Raw genomic sequence first — 27,400 nt, 5'->3', positions numbered from 1 at the left:
TGGCCCGGTCACGAAGGCGAAAACCGGCTCTGGCGCGAAAGGGTTAAACTTTTCCAGAAGAAGATACAGATTCAGTGGAATGTAATCCTGAGATCTTTTTGTTATTCTTGTACCCGGTATTTGAATTTCTCAACCGTTTGTATTCGTGTATGTTCTAAAATGCTCAAATTAGGGATATCATCAAATGGTAGAATAACCGACTTACCTCAATTAATGGACAGTCCTGACCAGGTGTGCACCTACTGCTGGTGCAGCCGGTGCAACTGCACCGGGGCCCGACGGTGCAGGGGGGCCCTTGCCGGGCGGCTGATAATGAGGGTAATCTGGCCTGCTTCTCGGAGCCCCATGGCCAGATTGCCATCATCATATGTGGTGGGCATGGAGCGATCCCTGCAGCTCCGCTGCTGACAGGAGGAAAATGGCAGCAGAGCTGCAGAGATCCGTTTTCTGCTTCCTGCCCTGTGCTTCCTCCCTGACACAGGCCCATGCTGCTTGATGACGTCATCATTTGGTGCGAGCCTGTGTGTCAGGGAGGAAGTTACCGGAGACTAGGAGGTGCAGGGGAGCGAGCTGAGGTAAGTTGTGTTTTTTATTTTTTTAACAAACTGGGGAAGCTGGGGAGAGCAATGAGAGGAGGCTGGGGAGAGCATTGAGGGGAGGCTGGGAAGAGCAATGAGAGGAGGCTGGAGAGAGCAATGAGAGAAGGCTGGGGAGAGCAATGAGAGGAGGCTGGGGAGAGCAATGAAAGGGGGCAGGGGAGAGCAATGAGAGGAGGCTGGGGAGAGCAATAAGAGAAGGCTGGGGAAAGCAATGAGGGGCTGGAAAGAGCAATGAGGGAAGGCTGGGGAGAGCAATGACAGGAGGCTGGGGAGAACAATGAGAGGAGGCTGTGGAGAGCAATGGGAAGAGGCTGGGGAGAGCAATGAGAGAAGGCTGGGGAGAGCAATGCTGGGGCTGGGGAGAGCAATGATGGGGATGGAGGGAGAGAGCAATGACAGGGGGTGCTGGGAGAGAGCAATGATGGGGGTGCTGGGAGAGAGCAATGACGGGGGTTTCACTTTGCTTGTACTGTAAAGTCTTGTATATTTTCCATGTGCACATAGCCTTACAGTTAATTGGGGAGAGTCACAGAGACTGAATAATTAATATTATTGGCCGGTGGAGATTATAGTTAATGGGGGGGCACAGTGCTGCTTATCACTTTATATTTTGATTACTAAGTGGCTAATAGTATATTAATGGGGGGGTACATATCTGTATTCAGGAGCGCAGTGCGGGGGAGACATGTATGTATACAATATATGTGACCTTGTTATTTTCTAGGCTGAAGAGCATCATGACAAGACGAGTCGTGGCTGGGAGATGTCGACATGAAGGTCTGACCAGATGGAGAAGAAGCAGCAGAAACCGACTCTGATCACGTCAGCGGTAAGTGCCTGGATGTAAATATTATTCTGCATCTGCACTGTGTGACTAGGCGTGATCTTAAAATCCCTTAGGCTGAATTTTCACATTTGTGTGAAATGTTCGTGTGCTGCCAGATTTTTTTATCGGATGGTCCATGGACTCGTACAGTTTTATAGATCCATTCACACATCCATGAAAATCACGTATCTGAGAATGAGATCTGTGAGGGTCAGAGAATGTCCTGTTCTGGTGCAATTTTGAGGATTAGAATAGGACATGCTTAATGCATCTGTAATCATTGCTCTGGAGGGAGGGAGGGCTTGGCTTCCATCTGTGTACATATGCTTTTGCATGGGCAGCCATTTTAGGGGGTCTCGTGTGTACACGGTAGTGTGGTTCAAACAGTATTTTTTTCAAATGTTCCATGTATGCTCACTGTATGCTATTTTTTATTTCAGATGTCTTACAATAGCGAGGAATTTGTCCGTGAACTAATCGAGATGTATCGGTCCCTGCCCTGCCTTTGGCAGATTAAGTCTGCCAAGTACAGTAACCGAAATAAAAAAAGGGAGGCATATGGGAAACTAGTTGCTCTCTTTAAGCAGCATAATCCCTGCGAGAAGGTCGATGAGACTGTTGTTCGGAAAAAGATCCAGGGTCTTCGCACAGTCTATAAAAAAGAGCTGGACAAGGTGGAGAAGTCAATGAAGTCTGGTGCCGGCACAGATGAGGTTTATGTGCCCTCGTTATGGTACTGTGACTTGCTTGGCTTCACCCGTGATCAGGAGCTGCTGCACACAATGGTATCTTCGATACGGCAGACCCTGGATCAAGACCCTGTGATCCCGACTGACACCCCTGTTGGAGATGTAAGTAGCTTCTTTGCTTGCTTCCCTTTAAATAGCATTTAAACTTGGTATGTACATGCCATAGTTGAATAGAAAATATTAACTAATGTTTTACCTGCTTAATTCTGCAGTTTACAAAAGTTATCCCTTCCAGTTCAGATAAGTACATTCCTTTACTATTTTCGCCACACTCACTTCTCATATTGTTGAATGCCATTTCATATCCTGTACTGCTAGTGCCTCCCCTCACATTTGTTTCCAGTGCACGTTTACCCATGCTGGTCATGATATATCCAATGCCAACACATTTCTGTGGTGTGGTGCTGGATGTTGTAAAATAATTTTTGGGTTTAGCTTTAACATTAATTTTCTGTTCCCGCAGCAACATCAGCAAGATCTGTCAACCACAACAAGTGATGACATCCTGGGCGATGAACCTAGCCTGGCGGAGGCTACTAAGGGGTCGAGTGAAGACCCTCCACCCTCAACTCAGCTACTGTACCTCGGCGAATAATCAATTCACATAAGAGAAAGGCCACCTTGTCGCCATCAACAGAGCTAGTCTCTTTGGCAAAGCAAATTTTAAGCCAGCAGACCAACACCGGCATGGACAGCTTTGCCAACTTTGCCGCTGATCGACTTCAGAAGCTGGATGACACACAGAGGATCCATGCCGAAAGGGTCATTTTCGAGACTTTAATTAAAGCGGCAGCCGGTCAACTGGATGAAACGTCAACTGTACATAGTAGGATCGACCGTGATCCTTGTGCAAGGCAGCCATGGACCCAAATGCCGGAGCTACTGCGTAGCACACCAGTACGACGGATTGTACCTCAGCAAAACCTGCCACTTGCCACCCCCCCCCCACACACACACACACAATATCCCAGGTTTCCTCATTCTTTCCTTGCAGAACTATCTTCTCCGCCCAGGCAAGGATTTTTGAATGCAGAAAACCAATATCAAGATCTTTAGTGACATTTTACTTTTAGGGTTTAAGTAAAATGTTTAAATTGTTAAGTTATTGTTTATTTAATAGTTAATTTAATTGTTTATTTATTAAAATATTTGTTCGTAATAAAAATGTTTTTTGGATTAAAACTTGCAGCCTGCTTTACTGAATTCAGCATATAGTTATTAGCAGGTCTACTAGGCGGGGGAATGGGCAGGGTGCATCTATACAGATGAATAGATATAATGGGTGTGAGTGATGAAACATGTTATTTGTAACAAAGCTTACACAACAGTGGATATAAACTTTAACGTTTTTTATAAAAACAAAATAAATATAACAACAACAAAAAACAAAAATATAGTAACAACAAAAAACAAAAAAGTTAGTGGCTGCCTAGTGGCTGCCGCGCCGCTGTTGGGCCGCCACAAACCTTGCCAGCATCACTCCGTGCTGTTGGACTGCTTCTGCTAGTGTCCGCTGTGACGCCAGGAGGTCGTCTAATGTAGGGATTTCTACGGAGGGAATGGTAAAACTTAAGACGAATAATTCTGTACATTCATCTGATTAACAGGTACATGTTTGTTATTTAACACTTACGGTTTTCGGTTTGCTCAGGTGATGATGAGCTGATGGACCACCGGGATCCTCTGGCATCACCGGCTAGGGAAAGACACAACAGTTCATAGTACATGACAGCCCTATACTTTCCAAGTTGTATGGACCTTATTTTATGTGAAAGTATTACCGGAAGTCAAAGCTACACCCATATCACGGAGTGATGCTGGCGAGCCTGTAGGTGACTCCTGCTGGGGCTCCGGGTCAGCAGGTGACTCCTGCTGGGGCTCCGGGTCAGCAGGTGACTCCTGCTGGGGCTCTGGGTCAGCAGGTGACTCCTGCTGGGGCTCTGGGTCAGCAGGTGACTCCTGCTGGGGCTCTGGTTCAGCAGGTGACTCCTGCTGGGGCTTCGGGTCAGCAGGTGACTCCTGCTGGGGCTTCGGGTCAGCAGGTGACTCCTGCTGGGGCTCCGGGTCAGCAGGTGACTCCTGCTGGGGCTCCGGGTCAGCAGGTGACTCCTGCTGGGGCTCCGGGTCAACAGGTGACTCCTGCTGGGGCTCCGGGTCAACAGGTGACTCCTGCTGGGGCTCCGGGTCAACAGGTGACTCCTGCTGGGGTTTCGGGTCAGCAGGTGACTCCTGCTGGGGCTCTGGGTCAGCAGGTGACTCCTGCTGGGGCTCCGGGTCTGCAGGTGCTGGAGAAAAAATAACTTATTACATACCTGAGGTACTGAACTGTAATTACAGTTGTAACCAATGTGCTGCCATATACTGTGCTAACCTATGTTAACACCACTCACCACGATGGGGCAGGGTCTGTGACCGGATGCTGGTGATGCGGTCACTAGATCTGAACCTCAGATCCGCCAGCTTCTTTCGGATCTGGGTAGTGGAGCGCTGAACCCCAAATCTTTGGGCCAGGCCCCGACTTATCCTCCACAGCACCGCCTGCTTATGGAGCACTGGATGTCCTGGGTGCTCATGGCACTCATAGTCCCTGGCATCCAGCTCTGCTATCAGGTAGCGCACCTCTGCATCCCCCCATGGATTTGCCCGTTTCCTGGCCACCATCCGTGCCTCATCTTGACGCTGAGCTTCCTCAACCAGCAATGCAGCAGACACAACAGCACACTGCACATTGTTCATGATGCTGCAAACTGAAAAATATAAAATGAAAACATGAGAAAAGTTTAAAAAAAAATAAAGCAATAAATGCATTCCATTCCGTTAGCGCGCATGCCAGAAAACATGCTGTACGGGTGTGCGCACACGAGACCCCCTAAAGTGGCTGCCCATGCAAAAGCATATGTACACAGATAGAAGCCAAGCCCTCCATCCCTCCAGAGCAATGATAGCAGATAATTAGTAGGTGTCCTATAAATTAAGAAGGTAATGGGAACGCATTTGAGACCCCAAACGATACCTATCGTGCACAGAGATAGATGTCAGAAGAACCGTTGAAGAATCGATGTGGAGCGCAGCCCAGAGAACTCTACTACAATCTGCAATCCACCACGCAGTCAGGAACAAAGGACGGAAGCGCTACTATGTTCCCTTCTGTTTAAGACAAGGCCGCCCAATCAGAACGCAGTAGCGACCACCAATCGGAGTTGAGGGGTGCGGAAAAGGCAACGCAAATGCACGCCTATGTGTCTCAATTCTGAGTCGCTTACTAGGTCGTTGGTAAGGTGTCAAACGCACCGATGCATGCTACCCAGCGGGATTTCAACGATCAAAAAAAGGTCCAGACCTTTCCGACACGACCAGCGATTTCACAGCAGGGGCCTGGTCGCTGCTACGTGTCACACTAAGCGAGATCGCTACTGAGGTCGCAGTTGCGTCACAGAACTTGTGACTCAGCAGCGATCTCGCTAGCGATCTCACTTAGTGTGACGGTGCCTTTAGGCTGTGGGGCAGAGAATGTTGTGCCACATGCAGTTTTTCTGTCTTTTCGCCCCTTCATTAATGTGGCTGCCTCTCCCATATCCTCCTCACCCGACTCCTCTGCTCCGGAGCCCATGCACAGCTATGGGGTAGCTGCTATAAGAAGATCATTGTCACCTGCTGAGACCTGTGTTTCTGTGGGGGCAAATTGCTCCAGCCTGACCACCACTTCCCTCCTCCTCATCTCCCCTGCTCAATCTGTCTCCAGATTACCTTAACCATGGTGTCATCTTGGAGCTGAGAGCCTGCTTCTCCCACCATCTTTCTGTAGCTTTTCCTTGTCATTTTTATCCCCCGCAGCAAAGTACCTACACACTAAACAAGATATCCGGTAGATGAATGGCAATTTTCAGGATGATATCCAGGTCCTATATCAGATACATAGCTAGATGTTCTGCAGGACCTCCTCCATCTCCTTATTCTCACATGCCGTCAAGGTGGTTCTCCTTTTACTTGGTCTCCAAGGTGGATAAACAAAGTACTGCTGCTTTCTGTGTGAATGGGATAGTCTTGCAAGAGAATATCACTACTATAACAGAGACTGGCCTCCCAGACATTCACTTCAGCCAGGGAGTAAAAATGTCCTGCATCCAGAGGTTGTTGACCCACCTAAGATTTTTTTACCACCATTGCATATCACATTGGGCCTAATGAAGAACAATGTAAAGGCAATGGATAAAAATGTAAAAACATTCAAGTATCTCATTGACAAATTTACAAGGTTAAGTGAAGCAAAAGAAAAGATAGGAGTCTTTATTGGACCTCAGATTTGTAAGCTTCTTCAAGATGAGGAGTTTCCCTGTTTGTTGCAGTGCAAGGAAAAGGCTCCATGGGTAGCATTCACATCAGTGGTAACAACTTTTTGGGGAAACTCAAGAGTAAATAACTATGAAGAGTTGGTGGAAAATCGCCTCAAAACATATAAGAATCTTGGCTGTAACAAGTCATTAAAGATTATACATTTGCATCTAAACTTCTTTTCCACCAAACTGCGGAGCAGTGAGCGACGAGTGATAGATTCCACTAAAATACTGCGGCTATGGAGAAAAGATATCAAGGAAAATGGAATCCATCAATGCTTCCAGATTACTGTTGGACAATTGCTGCAGGGTGTTACCTAACCTACTAAGCATAGTATTAGATTGTGTCATAATTGGTAGCAGATGAGGAATGTTGCTCACCTTATGGGGTTATGCATACAGGCACAACTCCAGGATAATATATAATCTGTATTAATACTTGATAGCGGTCTGCTGCCACCTTGATATACCATGGAGGATCCTCCAAAAGGTTCTAACATTAATTTGGCAGGTAACACTCCTCAGTTTCTGAAGCTACTTCCCCTTATCGGGTGGATGAGTGGGTTGCAGACACAATGCGGGATTTGGGAACATTTTCAACACTTATCAGTGAGTTCATTTCCAAACAAATAGCATTTTTCCAAACAATTGGACAATAAACCACTCTAACACACAGCTTAGTGAAATATAATGTGGATATAAAAGGAAGTATGTTCCTGCACGCCATTTGGTAATAAATTAGGACACAAAAAATAGGAATGTATTTTAATATAACATTGATCCTGTTTATATAAAAATAAAAAAAAATATAAAAAAAAATGTATAAAAAATAAGTAAAAAAAAAAGAAGAATGGCACAATACCACCTGCCCCATATATAGAAATGTTGTTTACCTAAGGCTAAGTGCCCACGATGCAGAAATGCTGCAAATTTTTTTCGCTTCACCCTGGCAGGAAAAACGAATGCGGTTTTTACATGTACTTTTCCTGCCAGGTAGAAGCGTTTGTGAAAAGTTTTTGCATGCGTTTCCGCATGCGGATTGACAAGCGCTTTCCAGGCGATTTTAGCATCACTTGGAAAGTGCTTGACAACTTGGTCACACTATATAAATCCATGCAACCGGCATGGATTTATATAGTGTGACCAAGTAAATAGTTAAAAAAAAAGAATAAGAATGGTAAAAAATTAAAAATAAAGATTATACTTACCTTCCGATGTCCCCCGGTGTTTTCTCCGCTCCGTCTGGTCTATTGTATGGGTCGCGGTGGTGAGAAGGACCTGTGGTGACGTCATTGAGTCATGTGACAGGTCACGTGACCTGTCACATGACTAAATGACGTCGTGGCAGGTCCTTCACACCACCGCGATACCATTGGGCAGTGAAGAAAACATAATTATATTTTTACCACAAAAAAATGTTTTACCCTCAGATTTTACATTTTCACACAGGGCAATGGGTAAAAATGGTGCCGAAATGTGTCACACAATTCTTCTAAAAGTGGCAATACCCCATATGTGGCTGTATCGTACCACTTAGCCATACGGCGAGATCTGGGGGGGACGAGGCGCTATTTGACAATTGGAGAACAAATTATTGTAGAATAGGCATTTGGATTTGGGAGCACAAAATTTTCTGAATTTCTTTAGGGGGGCAAGGGCCATTTCGCTTTTCCAGAGCCTTTCTGCTACCAGTAACTTGGAAGTTCCTTATATTTTTAACAGATGACGGACCTGAGTGGGGACTAGCTTTTTTTGAGGACCGAGTTGAAGCTTTTATTGGGAACATTTTACGTAACATTTATCCGGCGCTCTAGGCTGAGCACTTACATCGGGGTTTCCATCTAAATTTCCAAGTGATGTAATTCAGATGAAACCCCTGCAGGATCCATTCACTATAATGAGGCAGCAGAGTTACTCTGGACTCCGTCTGGCCTCTGTTTAGCGGTGTCCTTTTTTTCAGAAGTGCACAAAACTGTGGCCAACCGCACTTTTATGCACGCCTAAAAAAAATGACACCGTGGGATCACAGGCCAGACGGCATCCACAGTGGCCTATATCTGCCTCATTACAGGGAATCTTCCGTCATGGGTTCCGTCTGAGATTTACACGGAAACTCTGGTGTAAGTGCTCAGCGCAGAGCGCAGGATAAATGTGAGCAGAGCCTTACTGCGATCTTTGGGAGACATAATAAACAAATCAGTAGCAGGTGAAGAATTGGTTTTCTTTATTTTTTACGCCGTTTCTCATGCAGTATAAGTGATGAGATTACTTTATTCTTCGGGTTAGTGCAATTACAGACATACCAGATTTATATCGGGTTTTTATGATTGACAGCTGTCACACACTAAAAGACGCATTTTTTGCAAAATCTAATTTTCCCATCGCCATATTTTGAGAGCTATAAATTTTCCATATTTCGGCCGACAGAGTCATGTGCTGGCTTGTTTTTTGCGGGACGAGTTGACATTTTTATTGGTACCATTTTTGGGTACGTGACATTTTTTGATCGCTTTCTATTCCGTTTTTTGGGAGGTAAAATTAACAAAAACCAACAATTCAGGAATTGTTTTTTGAGGGTTTTTTTTATGCCGTACTGCGTGTGGTAAAAGTGATCAGGCAGCGTTATTCTTCGGGTCAGTACGTTTACAGCGATACTACAATTACTGTATATTTTTTTATGTTTTGGCGCTTTTACACAATAAAACAATTTTCTAGAAACATTTTTTTTTTGCATCGCTTTATTCTGAGAGCTATAACTTTTTTATTTTTTGGCTGATGAAGCTGTATGGCGGCTTTTTTTTGCGGAACAAGATGACGTTTTCAGCGGTACCATTTTTATTTCCATTTTGATCGCATTTTTTTCCACTTTTTGTTTGGCGATATCATGAAAAAGCATAGTTTTTTGCTCCGTTTTTAATTTATTTTTATTACAGTGCGCACAGAAGGAGTTAATTAGTGTGACAGTTTTATAGATCAGGTTGTTTCAGACACGGCGATACCAAATATGTGTACTCTTTTTGTTTTTGCATAAATATAAGGATTTATTGGTTTAATATTTTATCTATTTATTTTTATTTATTTTGTGATTTTTTTTAACAGTTTGAAAACATTTTTTAGACTTTTTTTTACATTTTTACTTAGTCCCTGTATGGGACATTAATTTTTATTTTTCTAATCACTGTTCTCTTGCAATGTAATAGACATGTATTACATTGCATGAGAACTTTGCTGACAATTTCACACTGTCTGTCTCCTGCTGGACACCATATATGGCAGATCTGGAGGTGGTCATGTGACCTCCAGCTGCCATAACAACGGCAGGTCCTGGAAGGCATCAGGGGGCCGTCGGAGAGATAAGTGGACGACCTCCTCTCCTCTCACTATCTTCTATATGCCGCGATCACTATAGATCGTGGAATATAGAAGACAGGAAAGGGTTAACATCATTGGGACCTGATCCAATCAGGTCCCGATGATGTCCCCTGTCAGAGCTGTCGCTCTGAACCGCAACCGCAGCACTTGCAGGACCCTGGGGGCCCTGAGAGCTGCGGGACCGCCGACCGTTCATAAACGTCGGCGCTGTTCAAAGCCCAGGCAGCGCCGAAATTTATGTACAGTGGGCGGTCGGGAAGCGGTTAAGTGTTTTTTCTGCGGAAATTTCGCGGCAAAACGCTTAAAAACGCATAGTGGGCACGCAGCCTAATCATAAATTCATGTCCGTATTAATATTTATGAAGCTCATCAAAAGAATGCCAAGAGTGTGCAAAGCAGTCATCAAAGCAAAAGGTGGCTACTTTGAAGAACCTAGAATATAAGACATATTTTCAGTTGTTTCACACTTTTTTGTTAATTATATAATTCCACATGTGTTAATTCATAGTTTTGATGCCTTCAGTGTGAATGTACAATTTTCATAGTCATGAAAATACAGAAAAATCTTTAAATGAGAAGATGTGTCCAAACTTTTGGTCTGTACTGTATGTATACATATATACACACATACATATATTGCCTAAAATACAAAGGAAATGTGTCATCTTTAACTTTAGGTCTTTTAGAGATCACTTCATCTTCAACTTGCTTAACTGATCACAATAACAGTAATTTTGACCAGGGGTACCTAAACTTTTACATGCCACTATAATTTAAGATGTGTGTGTGTCTCCTGGAGCACAATCTGGGCACTATGTGTTGGGTAATAAAATGTCATATTTGCACTTTTCACTCTCCAACATCCACTGCATGCTAATGACGCGCCCCTGGGCCTGTGTCGCGCTGCGTTGCGCAGACGGGAGCTTACCCGGAGCCGGATCTGTTGAGGGTTGTAGTCTCGTGGCGGTGACCCGGTCCGTGCCCAGGGAGTCAAACTGGACGGCAGTCTATTAGTAGTAAATGGTTGATGACTACGCCACCCGTTGAGTGCAGCCAGGGGCTGCTGCTGCAGGGCAGACCGCTGAGGCCGATTGTGGGATTGTGCAGCGGGATAGTATAACCCCCAACGGGAGGGGTATGGCCTCAGGGCAGCCGACGTGGATGATGGGGGTAACAGGAACCACTCAGAGACGGTGCGGTGTAGTTCAGGGTCTTTACTGGTAACAACGATAGACCCTCCCGGAGTACTTGCTAGCGAACGGGGCCTGGTCAGTCCTTGAGCAGATGGGATCTCCCCTGGCCAGGCGTAGTTGTAGGCCTCCCAAACTGACTGTTCTCTTCTGGCTACCTTGCTAGAAGCTGATGTAAGTAGCCCACGTCCCTGAGTGTACCGTGTGGTGCTCACCCGTATGGCCGGTGACTCGGGGCCTTCTAATGGCTTCCGCTCCACGATGGCGGTGCTGGTCCCACGCGTGTGACCGTGCCTTCGGGCTTCTGGGCCAGAGGACCTGAAATCCCCTGCCCGCCGGATTCTGCTGCTGGGTAGAAATTAGCCCCCACAGCCTCGGACTCCGGGTCCGGTAAAAAGTCTTCTTAGTCAGGGCGAGCTCTGCAGCTGCCAGCCCCTGACTCCTTGTAACTGCTGTTTCTTCCTATGCTGTCTCTACTTCTTCTCTTCTTCTACTCACTCACCCTGCCTCAGCCCCAGGTTTATATAGGGGAAGTTCTTCCCCTCCCAAGACTGGGCAGGAGGTGTGGCATGCACAGGATCCCTGACCAAAGGACCTCCCACCTGCTCTCAGACATAACATTACGTTACTGTGGCAACCAGACCCCTGGGGTGTCACATTCCCCCCTAGTAAAATTTAGTACTCCGGGACTAAACACATTTAGAAAAACATAACAAGGTAAAAACATTAATAATACAATAAGAAAACATATAAAGATGGTTACGGCGTGTCCGCAACCGGGTGCAGTCTCTGAAGAAAGCAAGGTGTCCATTTCACCAACACAGGGAGACGTAACCAGGTAGGGGTCTGTTCTACCCCGAGTCCTTGACAGTCTTTAGTCCATCCTGGGTTACGCTCCAACTATATACAAGGATTCCCGGTAAATCCACCAAGGATTCCTAAAAACAACTAGAAACACAAAATTACACACAAGCAACTATAGACAGGTAAACATATAAAATAGCTTAAACATTTAGATCCTCCAACGTGCGGGTAACTGGCCTCTAGTGGCCCTAGTGGACCTACGGAGCTGACTGTCTGGCCCTGAACTACAGGGTGTAGGAGCTGTCAAGGGTAAACTGGGCAGCTGTCTACCGGCTCTTTGTCTCACTAGGGGTACGGCAGGCTCACTATAAGCAGAGGGTTGATTCTCCTGTTCTGCTTGTGTGGAGTCTTCTGCCTCCTGGACCGGCTGTTCTTCCAGCTCTACCCGTTGCTCCGTAGGTTCTTGGGATGATGGTTGGAGGAAGGTGAGTACGGGTACCACAACTGCACCATTGACTTGAGTCCAAGACCGAGGGAAGTCCCCGAGCACGGTACTAACCATATCTTCCCTTTCTTCCACGGGTCGATGGTCTTCTTGTTCCTCTTCAGGGTTCCTCAGTTGTTCGGGACACTTCTTCAGGTGGTCCCGGGATACAATGGCTGTGGTTTCCCCTCCGTCTTTACTGATGGTACAGACCTTCGGGTTCTCGTGGCTTGAGGGCAGTACGGTGTACGGGTCCTTCTCCCACTGGTCGTCCAACTTGTGGAGCCGTCTCTTCCTCTTCAAGACCTGCTCTCCGGGTACCAGGGGAACAGCGGGAGCATACTGGTTGTAAGTCTTCTCTTGTCTTTCCCTAGCCTGACAGAGACTTCGCTCCACGCTCTCCTGTACTCTCCGGTACTGCTGCTGCCTCTCTGTGTCCCAGTCTGTTTCTGGTGAAGTGTCCTCAGGTGTCAGGACTCCCATTTCCAGGTCAACAGGTAACTTACCAGGTCTCGCCCTCATTAGGTAAGCCGGGGTACAGTTGGTGGAACCTACCGGGATGTGGTTGTATAGGTCCACCAGATCGGGCAACTTCTCAGGCCACAGACTGCGTTCTTCCAGGGGCAACGTTTTTAGAAGATCCATTACCACCTGGTTCATTTTTTCACAAAGTCCATTAGTTTGCGGATGGTAGGGTGTCGTCCTTATCTTCCGGCAGCCATACAGATTGCAGAATTCCTGGAAGACCTCCGCTTCAAAGGCAGGTCCCTGGTCCGTCAGCACTTGGTCCGGGTACCCGTGTGGACGGCAGAAGTGCTGCTGGAAGGCTCTAGCTGCCGTTTGAGCCGTTAAGTCCTTGACGGGGACGACAACCAAGAACCGGGAGTAATGATCCACGATGGTTAACGCGTAGACGTAGCCACTTCTGCTTGGGGTCAGTTTTACGTGATCCAAGGCTACCAGTTCCAACGGTTGCCGGGTGACGATGGACTGCAGGGGAGTCTTCTGGTTGGCCCGGTCCTTCCTTCTCAGATTGCACGGGCCACAGTCTCTGCACCACTTCTCGATGGTTCCCCTCATGCCTACCCAGTGGAACCGCTCGCGCAGCAGGAACTCCAGCTTTTTCCACCCGAAGTGTCCAGCTCCGTCGTGGTACGCCTCCATCACCATGGCTGCGTCTCTTCGTGGCACCACTACTTGCCAGAGTAGTTCATGCGTCCGGGAGTTGACCATTCTGCGGCACAACTTCCCCTTGTAAAGGAATAGTCGACTCTTCTCCGCCCATAGTTGTTTGGCTTCCTCCGGAGCGTCTGGTTCAAGGCGAGCCTCCGGCCGAGTCAGCATCTCCTTCACCAGTCGGACGGCAGGGTCGCTGTCTTGCGTTTCCGCCCAGTTGTAGTGGGGTAAGGGGTTCAACGTAGCAGCCTGCTTACTCCTTACCCGGTGGGAATACTGGATAGTCCCATGACGGTGGAACGCAGGGAGTTCAACTTCTTCCAGTCCCTCCGGATCTTCTCCTTCGTCCGGCAGGTTGGGCATCCTGGACAGGGCGTCCGCGTTAGTATTGGAGCGTCCTGCCCGGTATTTGATTGTGAACTCGTAGTTGGACAGACGGGCCATCCACCTCTGCTCCAGGGCACCGAGTCTTGCCGTGTCCAGGTGTGTCAACGGGTTGTTATCCGTGTATACGGTGAACCGGGAAGAAGCGAGGTAATGCTTAAAGCGCTCGGTGACTGCCCATACCACGGCCAGGAACTCTAGCTTAAATGAGCTGTAATTCTCGGGGTTCCTTTCGGTGGGTCGCAGTTTTCGGCTGGCATAGGCGATTACTCGTTCTTTCCCCTGCTGAATCTGGGACAGTACGGCTCCTAGCCCGATGTTACTGGCGTCGGTGTAGAGGATGAAGGGCTGGCTATAGTCCGGATACGCCAAGATTTCATCCCCCGTGAGGGCCATCTTCAGCTGGCGGAAGGACTCTTCTTCTAGCTCTTCCCACTTGAAGGGCGGCTTCTGGTTCTTGGCCTTCCGGGACTGGCCTATCAGGAGGTCCTGCATAGGCGCTGCCTTTTTGGTGAAACCGGGAATAAACCTTCGGTAGTAGCCTACCAACCCTAGGAACTGCCGCACTTCTTTTACGCTGGAGGGGCTTGGCCATCCCTTAATTGCGGTGATCTTATCGGGGTCGGGAGCCACTCCGTCAGCGCTCACCACGTGTCCCAGGTATTGCACCTTTGGTTTCAGGAGGTGACACTTGGAGGGTTTCACCTTTAGGCCGTAACTCGCCAGAGCTTCGAACACCTCCGCCAGGTGTTTCAGGTGGTCCTCATAAGTTTTGGAGTATACGATGACATCGTCCAGGTACAACAGGACCGTCTCGAAGTTTCTGTGGCCCAGACAGCACTCCATTAATCGTTGGAAGGTTCCTGGGGCGTTGCAGAGTCCGAACGGCATGCAGGTGAACTCGCTAAGTCCCATCGGGGTGGTGAATGCGGTCTTCTCCCGGTCCGCCTCTGCTACAGGAACCTGCCAGTACCCGCTAGGAGATCCAAGGTAGAGAAGAAGTTAGCAGATCTTAAAGCAGCTAATGACTCCTCTATCCTTGGTAAGGGGTACGCATCCTTGTGTGTGATACGGTTGATTTTCCGGTAATCTACACACATCCTCATGGTGTTGTCTTTCTTTTTGACTAAAACTAGTGGGGCTGCCCAGGGGCTACAGCTATCCCGGATTACCCCAGCCTCCTTCATGTCTCTAAGCATCCCCTTGGCGTGTTGGTAATGTGCAGGGGGTACGGGTCGATACCTCTCTTTTATGGGAGGATGATCTCCCGTGGGGATGCGGTGTTCTACCCCCTTGACTCGCCCGAAGTCTAACGGGTGTTTACTAAACACTCTCTCATACTCTTGAACCACCCGATAGACTCCTTGTTTCTGGTGTGAGGGAGTGGAGTCAGTACCCAGATGTAGTTGCTGACACCAGTCCTCCATGTCTTTCTTAGAGCCGTTACCTTCCTCCGGGTGAGATGGAGGCAAGGGTTCCACAGATTGTATAGAATTTTGATTAGTGGTATATAATTTGGCTAGCGTGGCATACCGGGGCAGGTACACTTCCCTCTCCCCGATATTTATTATGCGAACGGGCACCCTCCCATGGCGTACATTGACCACCCCCCGTGCTGTCAAAATGGTGGGCCTACTGTCTGAGTAAACTGGTTCTACCATTGCCTGGTAATCTCTACCTCTCAGACCAATAGCTGCCCGGCACCAAATCATCATTTCACTTTTTGGGGGCATGGCAATAGGAAAAGGGTCACACATTCTTACGCTACCAATCTCACCGCCGGAGAGTTCCACTTGTTGCCGTTGCATCAGTGCCCGGATCTCTTTCTGGAGCACCCGCTGCTCGCCGGAGCTGGCGTTCTTGGCAACCTGCTGTAAAAGGAAAATCACCTCTGCAAGACAATTTTCAATTACGTTAGTTCCTAGAGTTATTTTTGGGTGACTCTCATGTTTATCAATATCTACAATGATCAGTCCCTGTGCGGCCAGTTCGACTCTACCGATTTTGAGGGTCACCTCTTTAAATCCGATCTGTGGCACGGGCTGGCCATTGCTGGCGATGATACTCAAGTCGTCGTCAGGGTAGCGGGTAATATCCGAGTCATTCCAGTACTGCTTGAAGAGCACGTACGGGATGGTGGTGACCTGTGACCCGGTATCCAGTAGGGCACTCATGGGAATGCCATCCAGTACCACAGGCAAGACTGGACGTCCTCCCACATATCTGTCGCGCCAGTTCGATGGGCCTGGTGATCTTTTTCCTGGGGGTTGGCCCTCTACCCCAGGTTGTGCCCGTTTAAAGAACAGTACCTTTCCATATGTCTGGGTTGATTGCAGCGGCGGCAGATGGGTCGTCCGTCCTCGCTGTATCGGTCACTGGGTCTTCCTCTGGCCGGTGGGGTCCTCCTTGGTCGACGCCACGGGATGTCCTCCGGTCCGGATGCCAGCTGGATCTTCCCTGGGGTGGAAACCTGTAAAGACTGCACAGTTCGGGTTAGCGCAGCAACGCTCTTAGCTAGCTCTTGGACCTGATGGTGTAGGTCTGGAGCCGCGTCATTGTCCAAAGCCTGCGCATCAGCTCCCACAGGCCCTGCCGACAAGGGCGCCGCCTCCTGGTGGTAAGTGATAGCTGGGCGCCTGTGGGTCACAACGCCACCCGGTGCCGGTTCTCGGAGCACCCGGATAGCTCTGTCCTTGAACTGTGCAAAGTCCAGATGGGGATCCTGTAAGGCCATTGCCCGCAACTGGGTTCGGTGGGCATTGCAATATAAACCCTCTATAAATTGTTCAGTCAACAGCCTGTCCTCGTTTCCCACCCCATCAGGGTCGGTCTGCTTTATGGCCCTCAGGGCCTCTTGTAGGTTTAGTGCATAGTCCCTTATACTCTCATGCGCTCGCTGCTTGCACCCGTAGAATCTAAGCTTGATCTCGGCTGAGGTGCGGGTATGAAAGGTGTCCCTCAGCCGGGTTAGTATCTCTGCGACAGTCCTCCTCCCAGGTGGCCAAGATTTTACTTCCCTTTTGGCTGCCCCGGTTAGTTGGGCCACCAGGATGCTCACTTTTTGCTCTTCTGTGAGGGGGTACACCTGGAAGAGGCTATCCAGCTTTTCTCTAAAGTCATGCAGGGTATGTGACTCCCCTGAGTACTGGGGTAGCCAAGCTGCTCCCGGGATATATGGCATGGTGAAGGGCATAACTGCAGCAGCGGTGGCGCTGGCGGGGGTCGAGGTAGTGAAGCTCTCCTCCGTATCCGACATCTTCCTCCCCCCTAGTGGACCGTGGCCTACCTTGCGATGATCCTCTTCCGTAGGCCGCGGCTCCGCAGTGGATCGTCAGGGTTGAGGACCTTCCGTCGCGCTCCTGTGACGTCGGCGTCTGCTGGGCTCCTTCCAGGACCTTACGCAACGTCCGGACGTGAGGCGGGGCTTCAGTTCTCGCGCGCTTTCGGAGTCCACGCCCCTCTTCTTCCCGCGCGGCGTCCTCAAGATGGCGTCCAACGGCGGGAAAACTCCACGGATGGCGGGAAGAAGGCCGAAGATGGCGCCGGATGGCGGAAAACTTCACCGATGGCGGGAAGAAGGCTGAAGATGGCGCCGGATGGCGGGAATCTTCACCACTGGTAAGTTTGAAAAGTCTCTTTTTCAGGCACGCAGTACCCGGTGGTTGCGGGCACGAGATCCTGCCGACTACGCCAAAGTTGACGCGCCCCTGGGCCTGTGTCGCGCTGCGTTGCGCAGACGGGAGCTTACCCGGAGCCGGATCTGTTGAGGGTTGTAGTCTCGTGGCGGTGACCCGGTCCGTGCCCAGGGAGTCAAACTGGACGGCAGTCTATTAGTAGTAAATGGTTGATGACTACACCACCCGTTGAGTGCAGCCAGGGGCTGCTGCTGCAGGGCAGACCGCTGAGGCCGATGGTGGGATTGTGCAGCGGGATAGTATAACCCCCAACGGGAGGGGTATGGCCTCAGGGCAGCCGACGTGGATGATGGGGGTAACAGGAACCACTCAGAGACGGTGCGGTGTAGTTCAGGGTCTTTACTGGTAACAACGATAGACCCTCCCGGAGTACTTGCTAGCGAACGGGGCCTGGTCAGTCCTTGAGCAGATGGGATCTCCCCTGGCCAGGCGTAGTTGTAGGCCTCCCAAACTGACTGTTCTCTTCTGGCTACCTTGCTAGAAGCTGATGTAAGTAGCCCACGTCCCTGAGTGTACCGTGTGGTGCTCACCCGTATGGCCGGTGACTCGGGGCCTTCTAATGGCTTCCGCTCCACGATGGCGGTGCTGGTCCCACGCGTGTGACCGTGCCTTCGGGCTTCTGGGCCAGAGGACCTGAAATCCCCTGCCCGCCGGATTCTGCTGCTGGGTAGAAATTAGCCCCCACAGCCTCGGACTCCGGGTCCGGTAAAAAGTCTTCTTAGTCAGGGCGAGCTCTGCAGCTGCCAGCCCCTGACTCCTTGTAACTGCTGTTTCTTCCTATGCTGTCTCTACTTCTTCTCTTCTTCTACTCACTCACCCTGCCTCAGCCCCAGGTTTATATAGGGGAAGTTCTTCCCCTCCCAAGACTGGGCAGGAGGTGTGGCATGCACAGGATCCCTGACCAAAGGACCTCCCACCTGCTCTCAGACATAACATTACGTTACTGTGGCAACCAGACCCCTGGGGTGTCACACTAATTTCCGGAAAGTGACTGTGGAGTCAAAATAGTCACTACTCCTATAGATTCCACACTCCAAAGACATACTGATAGGGAAAGTAGATTGTGTGCCCCAATGGGGACAGTGCCAATATTGTTTGTAAATTTTCTGAATTGTAAAGCGCTGCGGAATATGTTGACGCTATATAAATAAAAAGATTTATTATTATTAACCCCTTTAAAGCCCATGACGTACTAATACGCGTCAGTGCCCTGGGCTTTAAGAGCCTGACCCATATTAGTACGTCATCGGGCGCGCACACAGGCTGTGCGGGCGCGATCGCCGCCAGGTGTCAGCTGATTGTCACAGCTGACACCCGGTACTATGTGCAGGGAGCGGTCCCGCACCTCTCCCGGCACATTAACCCCCGCAATGCTGCGATCAAAGTTGATCGCAGCATTGCGGAGGCAAGGGGAGGTGATCGGTATACTCACCTCCTCTTCCGGCCTCCAGCGCTGTCTGCCGCGGCTTCCCGGGTGTTGCCATGACGACCCAATGTCGTCATGACAACATCCGGGTCACCAGACAGCAGTAAGATTGTTTGGACATGCGCAGTGCATCTCCAAACTATCTTCTCCCTGTCCAGCGCTGACTGCCTGCATGGCACAGGGATGGTGCTCCATCCCTATGCTGTGCAGGCGATCAGAATAAAAAAAGTGAAAGTCCCACAGTGGGACGAAGTAAAAAAGTGTAAAAACTCCCAGAAAGTGAAAAAAAATAGTAAAAATATTTAAAAAAATAAATAAATAAATAATCCACTAAAAATAAAAATATAATGTACCCATCAATAAATATTATTATGAAAAAAAACAAACAAACATTAAAAGTAGACATATTTGGTATTGCCACGTCCATAACGACCTGGCCTATAAAACTTTTCCACTAGTTAACCCCTTCAGTGAACACGGTAAAAAAAAAAAAAAAAACAGAGCAAAAAACAATGCTTTATCATCATACCGCCAAACAAAAAATGGAATAACACGCGATCAAAAAGACAAATATAAATAAAAATGGTACCGCTGAAAACGTCATCTTGTCCCGCAAAAAACAAGCCGCCATACAGCTTCATCATCCGAAAAATTTAAAAGTTACAGCTCTCAGAATAAAGCGATGCAAAAAAATAATTTTTTCTATAAAATAGCTTTTATTGTGTAAAAGCGCCAAAACATAAAAAACTATATAAATGTGGTAACGCTGTAAACGTACTAACCAGAAGAATAAAGCTACCTCATCAATTTTACCACACGCGGAACAGAATTAAAAAAAAAAAAAAAACAATTCCTGAATTGTAGGTTTTTGCTTATTCTGCCTCCCAAAAGCTGGAATAGAAAGCGTTCAAAATATGTCACATGCCTGAAAATGGCACCAATAAAAATGTCGACTCATCCTGCAAAAAACAAGCCATCAAATGACTCTGTCGGCCAAAATATGGCGATGTAAAAACTAGATTTTACAAAATGTGTCTTTTAGTGTGTGACAGATGTGAATCATAAAAACCCAATATGATTCTGGTATCGCTGTAATCGCACCGACCCGAAGAATAAAGTAATCTCATCACTTATACCGCACGAGGAACGGCGTAAAAAATAAATGCTAGGGCTGGGGTAGGGGTTGTGCTAATGTTAGGGTTGGGGTTGTTTTTTTTTTCAAAAGTAAAAAAAAAAAAAAAAAAGATGACGATATGGCAACTAGTGTTGAGCGCAAGTGCTCGCTACTTGGGTTTGCATCGGGTGCTCGGGTATGCACTGAGCATCGCGGGTGATCGAGTCTCTGCCCCATATGCTTCGCAACCAAAAAAACCTTGCGGTGATTGCCTGCCATGCACGAGCGATCCCCGCATGTTTTTTTTGGGGTGTCTAATAACCGTGAAACATGGGGGCGGGGACTCGAGCATTTCACTTGAGCACCCGTGATACATGGTGCATACCTGAGTACCCGATGCAAACTCAAGTAGCGAGCACTTGCGCTCAAAAGTAATGACAACTTATTCAATATGATGACCTAATGTTATCAAATTCTGTGTCGTACTTCTGGGTTCAAAATGTTCACTATACCCCTTAATAAAATCCTTGAGGGGTATAGTTTCCAAAATGGGGTCACTTGTGGGGGAGCTTCACTGTTTAGGCACATCAGGGGCTCTCCAAACGAAACATGGTGTCCGCTAACAAATTGAATGGAAAATCGGCTCAAATTGTTAGCGGACACCATGTTGCGTTTGGAGAGCTCCTGATGTGCCTAAACAGTGGAGCTCCCCCACAAGTGACCCCATTTTGGAAACTAGACTCCCCAAGGCACCTATCTAGATGCATAGTGAGAACTTGGAACCCCTAGGTGCTTCACAAATTGATTCGTAAAAATGAAAAAGTATTTTTTTTTCCACTTTTTAATTTTTACGAATCAATTTGTGAAGCACCTGAGGGTTCCAAGTGCTCACTATGCATCTAGATAGGTGCCTTGGGGGGTCTAGTTTCCAAAATGGGGTCACTTGTGGGGGAGCTCCACTGTTTAGGCACATCAGGGGCTCTCCAAACGCAACATGGTGTCCGCTAACAATTTGAGCCGATTTTCCATTCAATTTGTTAGAGGACACCATGTTGCGTTTGGAGAGCCCCTGATGTGCCTAAACAGTGGAGCTCCCCCACAAGTGACCCCATTTTGGAAACTAGACCCCCCAAGGCACCTATCTAGATGCATAGTGAGCACTTGGAACCCTCAGGTGCTTCACAAATTGATTAGTAAAAATGAAAAATTGGAAAAAAAAAACTTTTTCAATCAATTTGTGAAGCACCTAGGGTTCCAAGTGCTCACTATGCATCTAGATAGGTGCCTTGGGGGGTCTAGTTTCAAGCAAATTTTACAATCAAAAAGTCAAATGGCGCTCCTTCCCTTCCGAGCCCTGCCGTGCGCCCAAACAGTGGTTTTTACCCACATATGGGGTATCTGCGTGCCCAGGGGAAATTGCACAACAAATTTTGGGGTCCATTTTTTCCTGTTACCCCTGCGAAAATAAAAAAAATTGGGTCTAAAGTAACATTTTTGTGAAAAAAGTTAAATGTTCATTTTTTTCTTCCACATCCCAAAAATTCCTGTGAAGCACCTGAAGGGTTAATAAAGTTCTTGAATGTGGTTTTGAGCACCTTGAGGGGTGCAGTTTTTAGAATGGTGTCACTTTTGGGTATTTTCTGTCATAAAGACCTCTCAAAGCCACTTCAAATGTGATGTGGTCCCTAAAAAAATAGGTTTTGTAAATTTTATTGGAAAAATGAGAAATCGCTGGTCAACTTTTAACCCTTATAGCTCCCTAACAAAAAAAAATTTTGGTTCCAAAATTGTGCTGATGTAAAGTACACATGTGGGAAATGTTATTTATTAACAATTTTGTGTGACATATCTCTCTGATTTAAGGGCATAAAAGTTAAAATTTTGAAAATTGCAAAATTTTCAAAATTTTTGCCAAATTTCCGTTTTTTTTCACAAATAAACGCAAGTGATATCGAAGAAATTTTACCACAATCATGAAGTACAATATGTCACGAAAAAACAATCTCAGAATCAGGGGGATCCGTTGAAGCGTTCCAGAGTAATTACCTCATAAATTGACAGTGGTCAGAATTGTAAAAATTGGACTGGTCATTAAAGTGGAAACCACCTTGGGTTGTAAAGTGGTTAATTCGCTGACGTTATAATATCGAAAATGGAGTCACTTTATGGGGATTTCTACTGCTCTGGTTTTCTGCCATTTTGTCACATTAGGGCTTCTGCAAATGGTGGGTCCCATCTCCTCTGGGACCTGCTCCAGCGACGTCTGCTTCTCTCACCAGGAGCCTTATTCATTCTGTAGGCTGCGCTGGTGATGGAGGAGACGTCAGAACCAGAAGCTCTGGGCGGCACAGGCTCTGCCCAGCCACTAAGATTAGGGTGCCTGGTACCTGTAGTACTATCCAGTCTAGCAGTATGGGTGTGTGCTGTCCAACTGGATTAATCTGCTCCCTGCTTCTGCCAATTGGAAAGCACCACACCCTACTAAAGCTGGAAGCATATTGCCGGAAGCTGCCAGATACAGCCTTGTTCTCCTCTGGTTCAGTCCTCTGTGCTCAGCTCCCAGCTTGTGTATTTGTTTCCTGTTGTGATCTCGGCCCGTTTACTGACTACTCGTGTCTTCTGATTTTGTATTTTCTCTGCCTCCTGGTTCTGACACGGCTACCTGACTATTCTTCTTGTCATCTTACACCACAGAACATTAGATAACACTGTGGCCCAAGCTTAGGGGGTCTCTGTGTAAGTCCAGATCCATGTAGAGGGGTTAAAGGGTGATGAGCAAGGCAATTCGTGGGATCTGGAAAATGAAGTAGATAGCACCAAGCCTGTTTGTGGGGGCCATCTTTTGAACTGCCAGGTGACCATGAACAGTGCCCCCAATACATTGTGCCTGCAAACTATTCAAGCAAGATCTGCATTCAAATAGCAAAATGGCGCTCCTTCCCTTCTTAACCTGCCATGTGCCCAGACAGTAGTGTACAACCATATATAGGGGATTGTCGGATTCAAGAGAAGTTGGTAAATAATTTGTAAGGTCCATTTGTTTCCTATTATCATTTGAGAAGAATTCCAAAGTTATCACCACATAAAGTGACACACGTCAGATTTGAAAAATGGGGCCTAATTAGGAACAGAAAACTGGCTGCAGGAAGGGGTTAAATCAGAGTATTTGGGGAACTAACTACTGTAGTCAAAAACTGTGACTGTAGACAATATCACATCTACTGAAATGATCAAACTCAACACTTCATCAGTAAAAAATGAGTAACTAGTGGTGAAACCTCTCTGGGGTAATTAGAGTATGGGGCTCGGTGGCTCTTGGCAATCTAAACTATCGTAAGGAACAATATTTTCTGTCAGATGAGTTTCAGGCTGTGTGCCCACGTAGTGTTTTTCAAGCGTTTATGCTGCGGAATTTCCGCAGCGTAAACACTTGTGAAACGCTAGGTCATCCGCACCCCATGGTCCCCAAGGGGATTCCGCAACTTCTATGCACATGCTGCAGATTTTTCTGCAGCGTTTATGCTGCGTACAAAAATCCGCAGCATGTTCATTCTTTTTACGTTTCCGCAAGCGGAATTGCCATTTCCAATGCATTAAAAAACGCAAGGCAATTCCGCATGTGGAAATCGCGCGATAAACGCGTGCGGAATTCCGCATGCGTTTTACTTGCAGAAATGAAGCAGAAATTTTCTGCTTCATTTCTGCAACGTGGGCACATAGCCTCAAGAAGAAATATTAGACATTCAAAGAGAACTTTTTCTAATACTGCAGAGCTGAGGTGTCTTAAATTTAGCCCTCGGGCATTGGGAAGACGTAATGGAGACCTTCTTTTAAAGACAACGAGGGAGTTACAGACTCACATAATTGAGGCAGGCCGATCCCACCACAATCAAACTATCATACAAAATGACAATAAAGAAAAAACATCCTCAACAAGAACATATGTATGAAGGGAGAGCTCCAACACTAAACTGGAGTTGCCTCAACCATTGCATGAGCTGGACCATTGGAGCTACCATGAGTCCTGACCAGAAGAGTAGAGAGAGTATTAGCGCCCCCATTTCAGGAGAGATTGTGCAGTAATCTGAATTCCTTAGAATAAAAAACATAATGTAATTTATGACGTGGAGTGATTCCATGAAACCAGGGCTCGAGCCATGCCAACACATCTCCTGCAGGCGTGAATAAATGTATATTACAGCCATCAGCCATGCACAGCTTAGAGATATATCATGGCACAGGTGTAATGTTTTTTATAATAATAATTTTTATTTTTATATAGCGCCAACATATTCCACAGCGCTTTACAGACATTATCATCGCTGTCCCCAATGGGGCTCATAATCTAAATTCCCTATCAGTATGGTCTTTGGAGTGGGGAGGAAACTGGAGAACAAGGAGGAAACCCACGCAAACACAGGGAGAACATACAAACTCCTTGCAGATTTTGTCCTTGGTGGGACTTGAACCCGGGACCACAGCGCTGCAAAGCAACAATGCTAACCACTGAGCCACTGTGCTGCCCTTTTTATTTTTTATGAAGTCTTATCACAATCCTCTTTGAAGTTAGTCAGTTTTAAAAGAAATTGAAAAGTATAAAGGGAAACTCTGTTGTTATTGTGCAGAAATTCACACTTGGCCTCACTGCACATTTAATGTTGTCGATCATAAAAGTAAAGTTTGGTCAGAAAGACTGGAACTGGTCTTGTAAGGACCATATGAGGACATTCAGCAGCACAGAAAGGACTTTCAATGCCCAAAGTCATTTGAACAGTTTTGCTTTGGGTGGAGGAGAAAGTTTTGGTTTAGAAGCAAAATGGTGATCACACGATTGTGATACGGCCGGACTACACCACCGATAAAGCAGCCACAGCCTGTGACTGAGAAGAATCTATGACTTCTCTGTATTCAGTGGTTACTACTCACCTGGACGGTTATCTGTAGGAATATCCTCTTTACACCGCTCATCACCTCTCACATATGTCTCTGTAGTATTAATATGGGTCAGATCTTCACCCTGAAACAAATATTGTAAAAGTCACAGACAGATGGAGAAGTCACATCTATGATCAGCTCTAATCCTGCCATCTCCACCGTCCTCATTACACAAGTATAAAACATATAATACTGGTGGATAAAACAAGACTCAACACAAAAGTTTCACGGCCGTCTACACATCATAGGGGAGATCTCATGACACCTTCTCTCCATCTACCTGATGATCCTGAGGAACATTGGGCTCTTCTTGTTTACAGTCCTGTGGAAGAAGAGGACGGGGATATCTCTCTGGTGTTGTCCTCTTACTGGATAGATCTGGAGGAAACACATACAGGGGCTGAATTCATTCTTTACATACAGATAATTATAGGCCGTGTGTATTAAGTCCTGTCTATTACCTGGTGATGTGAGGGGCTGGGGAACCTCCATCATGACGTCCTTGTACAGATCTTTGTGTCCTTCTAAATACTCCCACTCCTCCATGGAGAAATAGACAGCGACATCCTGACACCTTATAGGAACCTGACACATACAATGATATCGTCATCCCCTGATCCCTTCATAGCGTTACTGTATAATGTCCCAGCATTCCCAGCAGTGTCACCTCTCCAGTCAGCAGCTCAATCATCTTGTAGGCGAGTTCTAGGATCTTCTGGTCATTGATGTCCTCATGTATCAGGGGGTGAGGTGGAGGCCCTGTGATTGGGCTCAGGGGTCTTCCCCATCCCTCAGACACAGGGTCCTCACAGCGCTCTCTAGAGGTCTTCTTCACTACTGTGTAATCCTGGTTATGGAGAGACACATTAATAAATCTCACTCCAGACATTTCCAGAGTCCTCACCTCTCCAGTTCTGTCCATCTGTTATTCCCATAGATAAGAATGATGTAATGTGACGTCATCAGAATCTCTCACCTCTCCAGTAAGCCGGAAGAGGATCTCTAGGGTGAGGTGTAATATCCTCTCCGCCATCTTGTCTCTGTCCATATCCATCTTTGATGGGATAATCAGCAAAATTCTCTTAATATAGAAGATCTTCACTGAGAGGATCTGATATTGTAGAGATCTGAATGAGAAGATGATGAGCCGATGTAACATCATAAAAATCCTGTGTAATAATACAATTACTGGAGATAATAAGGGAAACATATGAGGAGATTTATTATTTTACAGTATTTAGCTTTTTTCTTTACATCTAGTAATAAAACCTATATATTTTAGGCCACAGACAACAAGCAGTTTCTTCTTGGAGTCTGTAGCTGAAAACTTTTTTCACAAGATGGTGGTTTGATGGTTTTATGAGATGGTTGTTTGTTCTCGGCCCGACCCTTTCACAACTCCTGTCTCCTGGTTTAATCGCAAGAGAAACACATAACGAGAACCTGGCTTACACCTCTGGGTTTTCACAAATGCGGCATTGATAAATGTCCACCATGTAAATATGCCGAACACAAGAAATAGATTTAATCACATTAAATAAAAACATTTCATTAAACAATTTATGTGGACGGGAACCAGCTAAGCCGCATTTTGTCCACAGCTATTACGTCACTGTTCACACCACACAGACCCCCTAAAAGAGTCTCCGTGTAATGGGGGATCTCCACATACCTCCACCTGCAGAGCCACCACCACATATATGGCTGCTCTGTGCGTACAGGACCTGTGATGAGGTCACAGGAGGGGAGGAGTCAGGGGTCACATGATCAGGGGCCTCAGTGGATGCACAGTGTGAACTGTGCGGCTCCTGTACAGTGATATCCGGAGTGAAGACGCTACATGGAGACGTCTCCACAGTCAGTGACATTTCCGGCATTATTTGCCCCTCACTACTGGCACAATGACCCTGCTCCGCCATGGACACTTCTCCGGCCAATTGGCGGCAGATTTAAAATAAGTACGCCACCGTCGGGAGACATATTCTAGAATACCCGATGCGTTAGAATCGGGCCACCATCTAGTATGTTATAAATGTGCACCCTTTAGAGCCTTTCATGTGGAACTAAAGGGTGTTTAGCCTAATAAATAATTAAAAAAAACGACATGGGGTCCCCTTATTTTTGTAGCCAGCAAAGGAAAAGCAGACAGCTGAGATCTGATATTATCAGATTGGGAAGGTCTCTGGTTATTGGTCCCTCCTCAACCTAAAATTACCTACGATTATGTCTTTTTGTCTTTGCTCTTCCTGATTGCCCTCATGCGTTGACAATCGGTGTAAAGTGTCTTGGGATTGATGTAAGCTGTAGTTTGT

At 47.1% G+C, this 27,400-nt stretch overlaps 1 protein-coding gene across 1 annotated transcript; it reads right to left on the bottom strand.

The window, feature by feature from the left end:
- Positions 1–4,550: 4,550 nt before the first annotated feature.
- On the bottom strand, positions 4,551–26,836 carry LOC141270817 (uncharacterized). The gene is made up of 7 exons (XM_073680923.1): positions 26,761–26,836; positions 26,065–26,215; positions 25,756–25,935; positions 25,550–25,673; positions 25,369–25,466; positions 25,080–25,170; positions 4,551–4,921 (listed from the first exon to the last, which is right to left on the bottom strand). Exons 1-7 carry the CDS (start codon positions 26,784–26,786, stop codon positions 4,551–4,553), a joined length of 1,041 nt encoding a protein of 346 aa, XP_073537024.1. The 5' UTR covers positions 26,787–26,836.
- Between the last annotated feature and the right edge of the window lie 564 nt (positions 26,837–27,400).

This window comes from Phyllobates terribilis, unplaced genomic scaffold (assembly GCF_046119375.1).
Source record: "Phyllobates terribilis strain yellow unplaced genomic scaffold, ASM4611937v1 Scaffold_5__5_contigs__length_657084704, whole genome shotgun sequence".
Lineage (NCBI taxonomy): Eukaryota > Metazoa > Chordata > Amphibia > Anura > Dendrobatidae > Phyllobates > Phyllobates terribilis.
This window is presented reverse-complemented; position numbering and strand designations above follow the sequence as displayed.

Coding starts and splice junctions, on each gene's coding strand:
- LOC141270817 (XM_073680923.1), bottom strand. CDS start 26,786: ATGTGGTGGTGGCTCTGCAGGTGGAG. Junction 25,674..25,755: donor TTGAGCTGCTGACTGGAGAG/GTGACACTGCTG, acceptor TGTATGTGTCAG/GTTCCTATAAGGTGTCAGGA. Junction 4,922..25,079: donor TCCTACAGATAACCGTCCAG/GTGAGTAGTAAC, acceptor TATATTTTTCAG/TTTGCAGCATCATGAACAAT.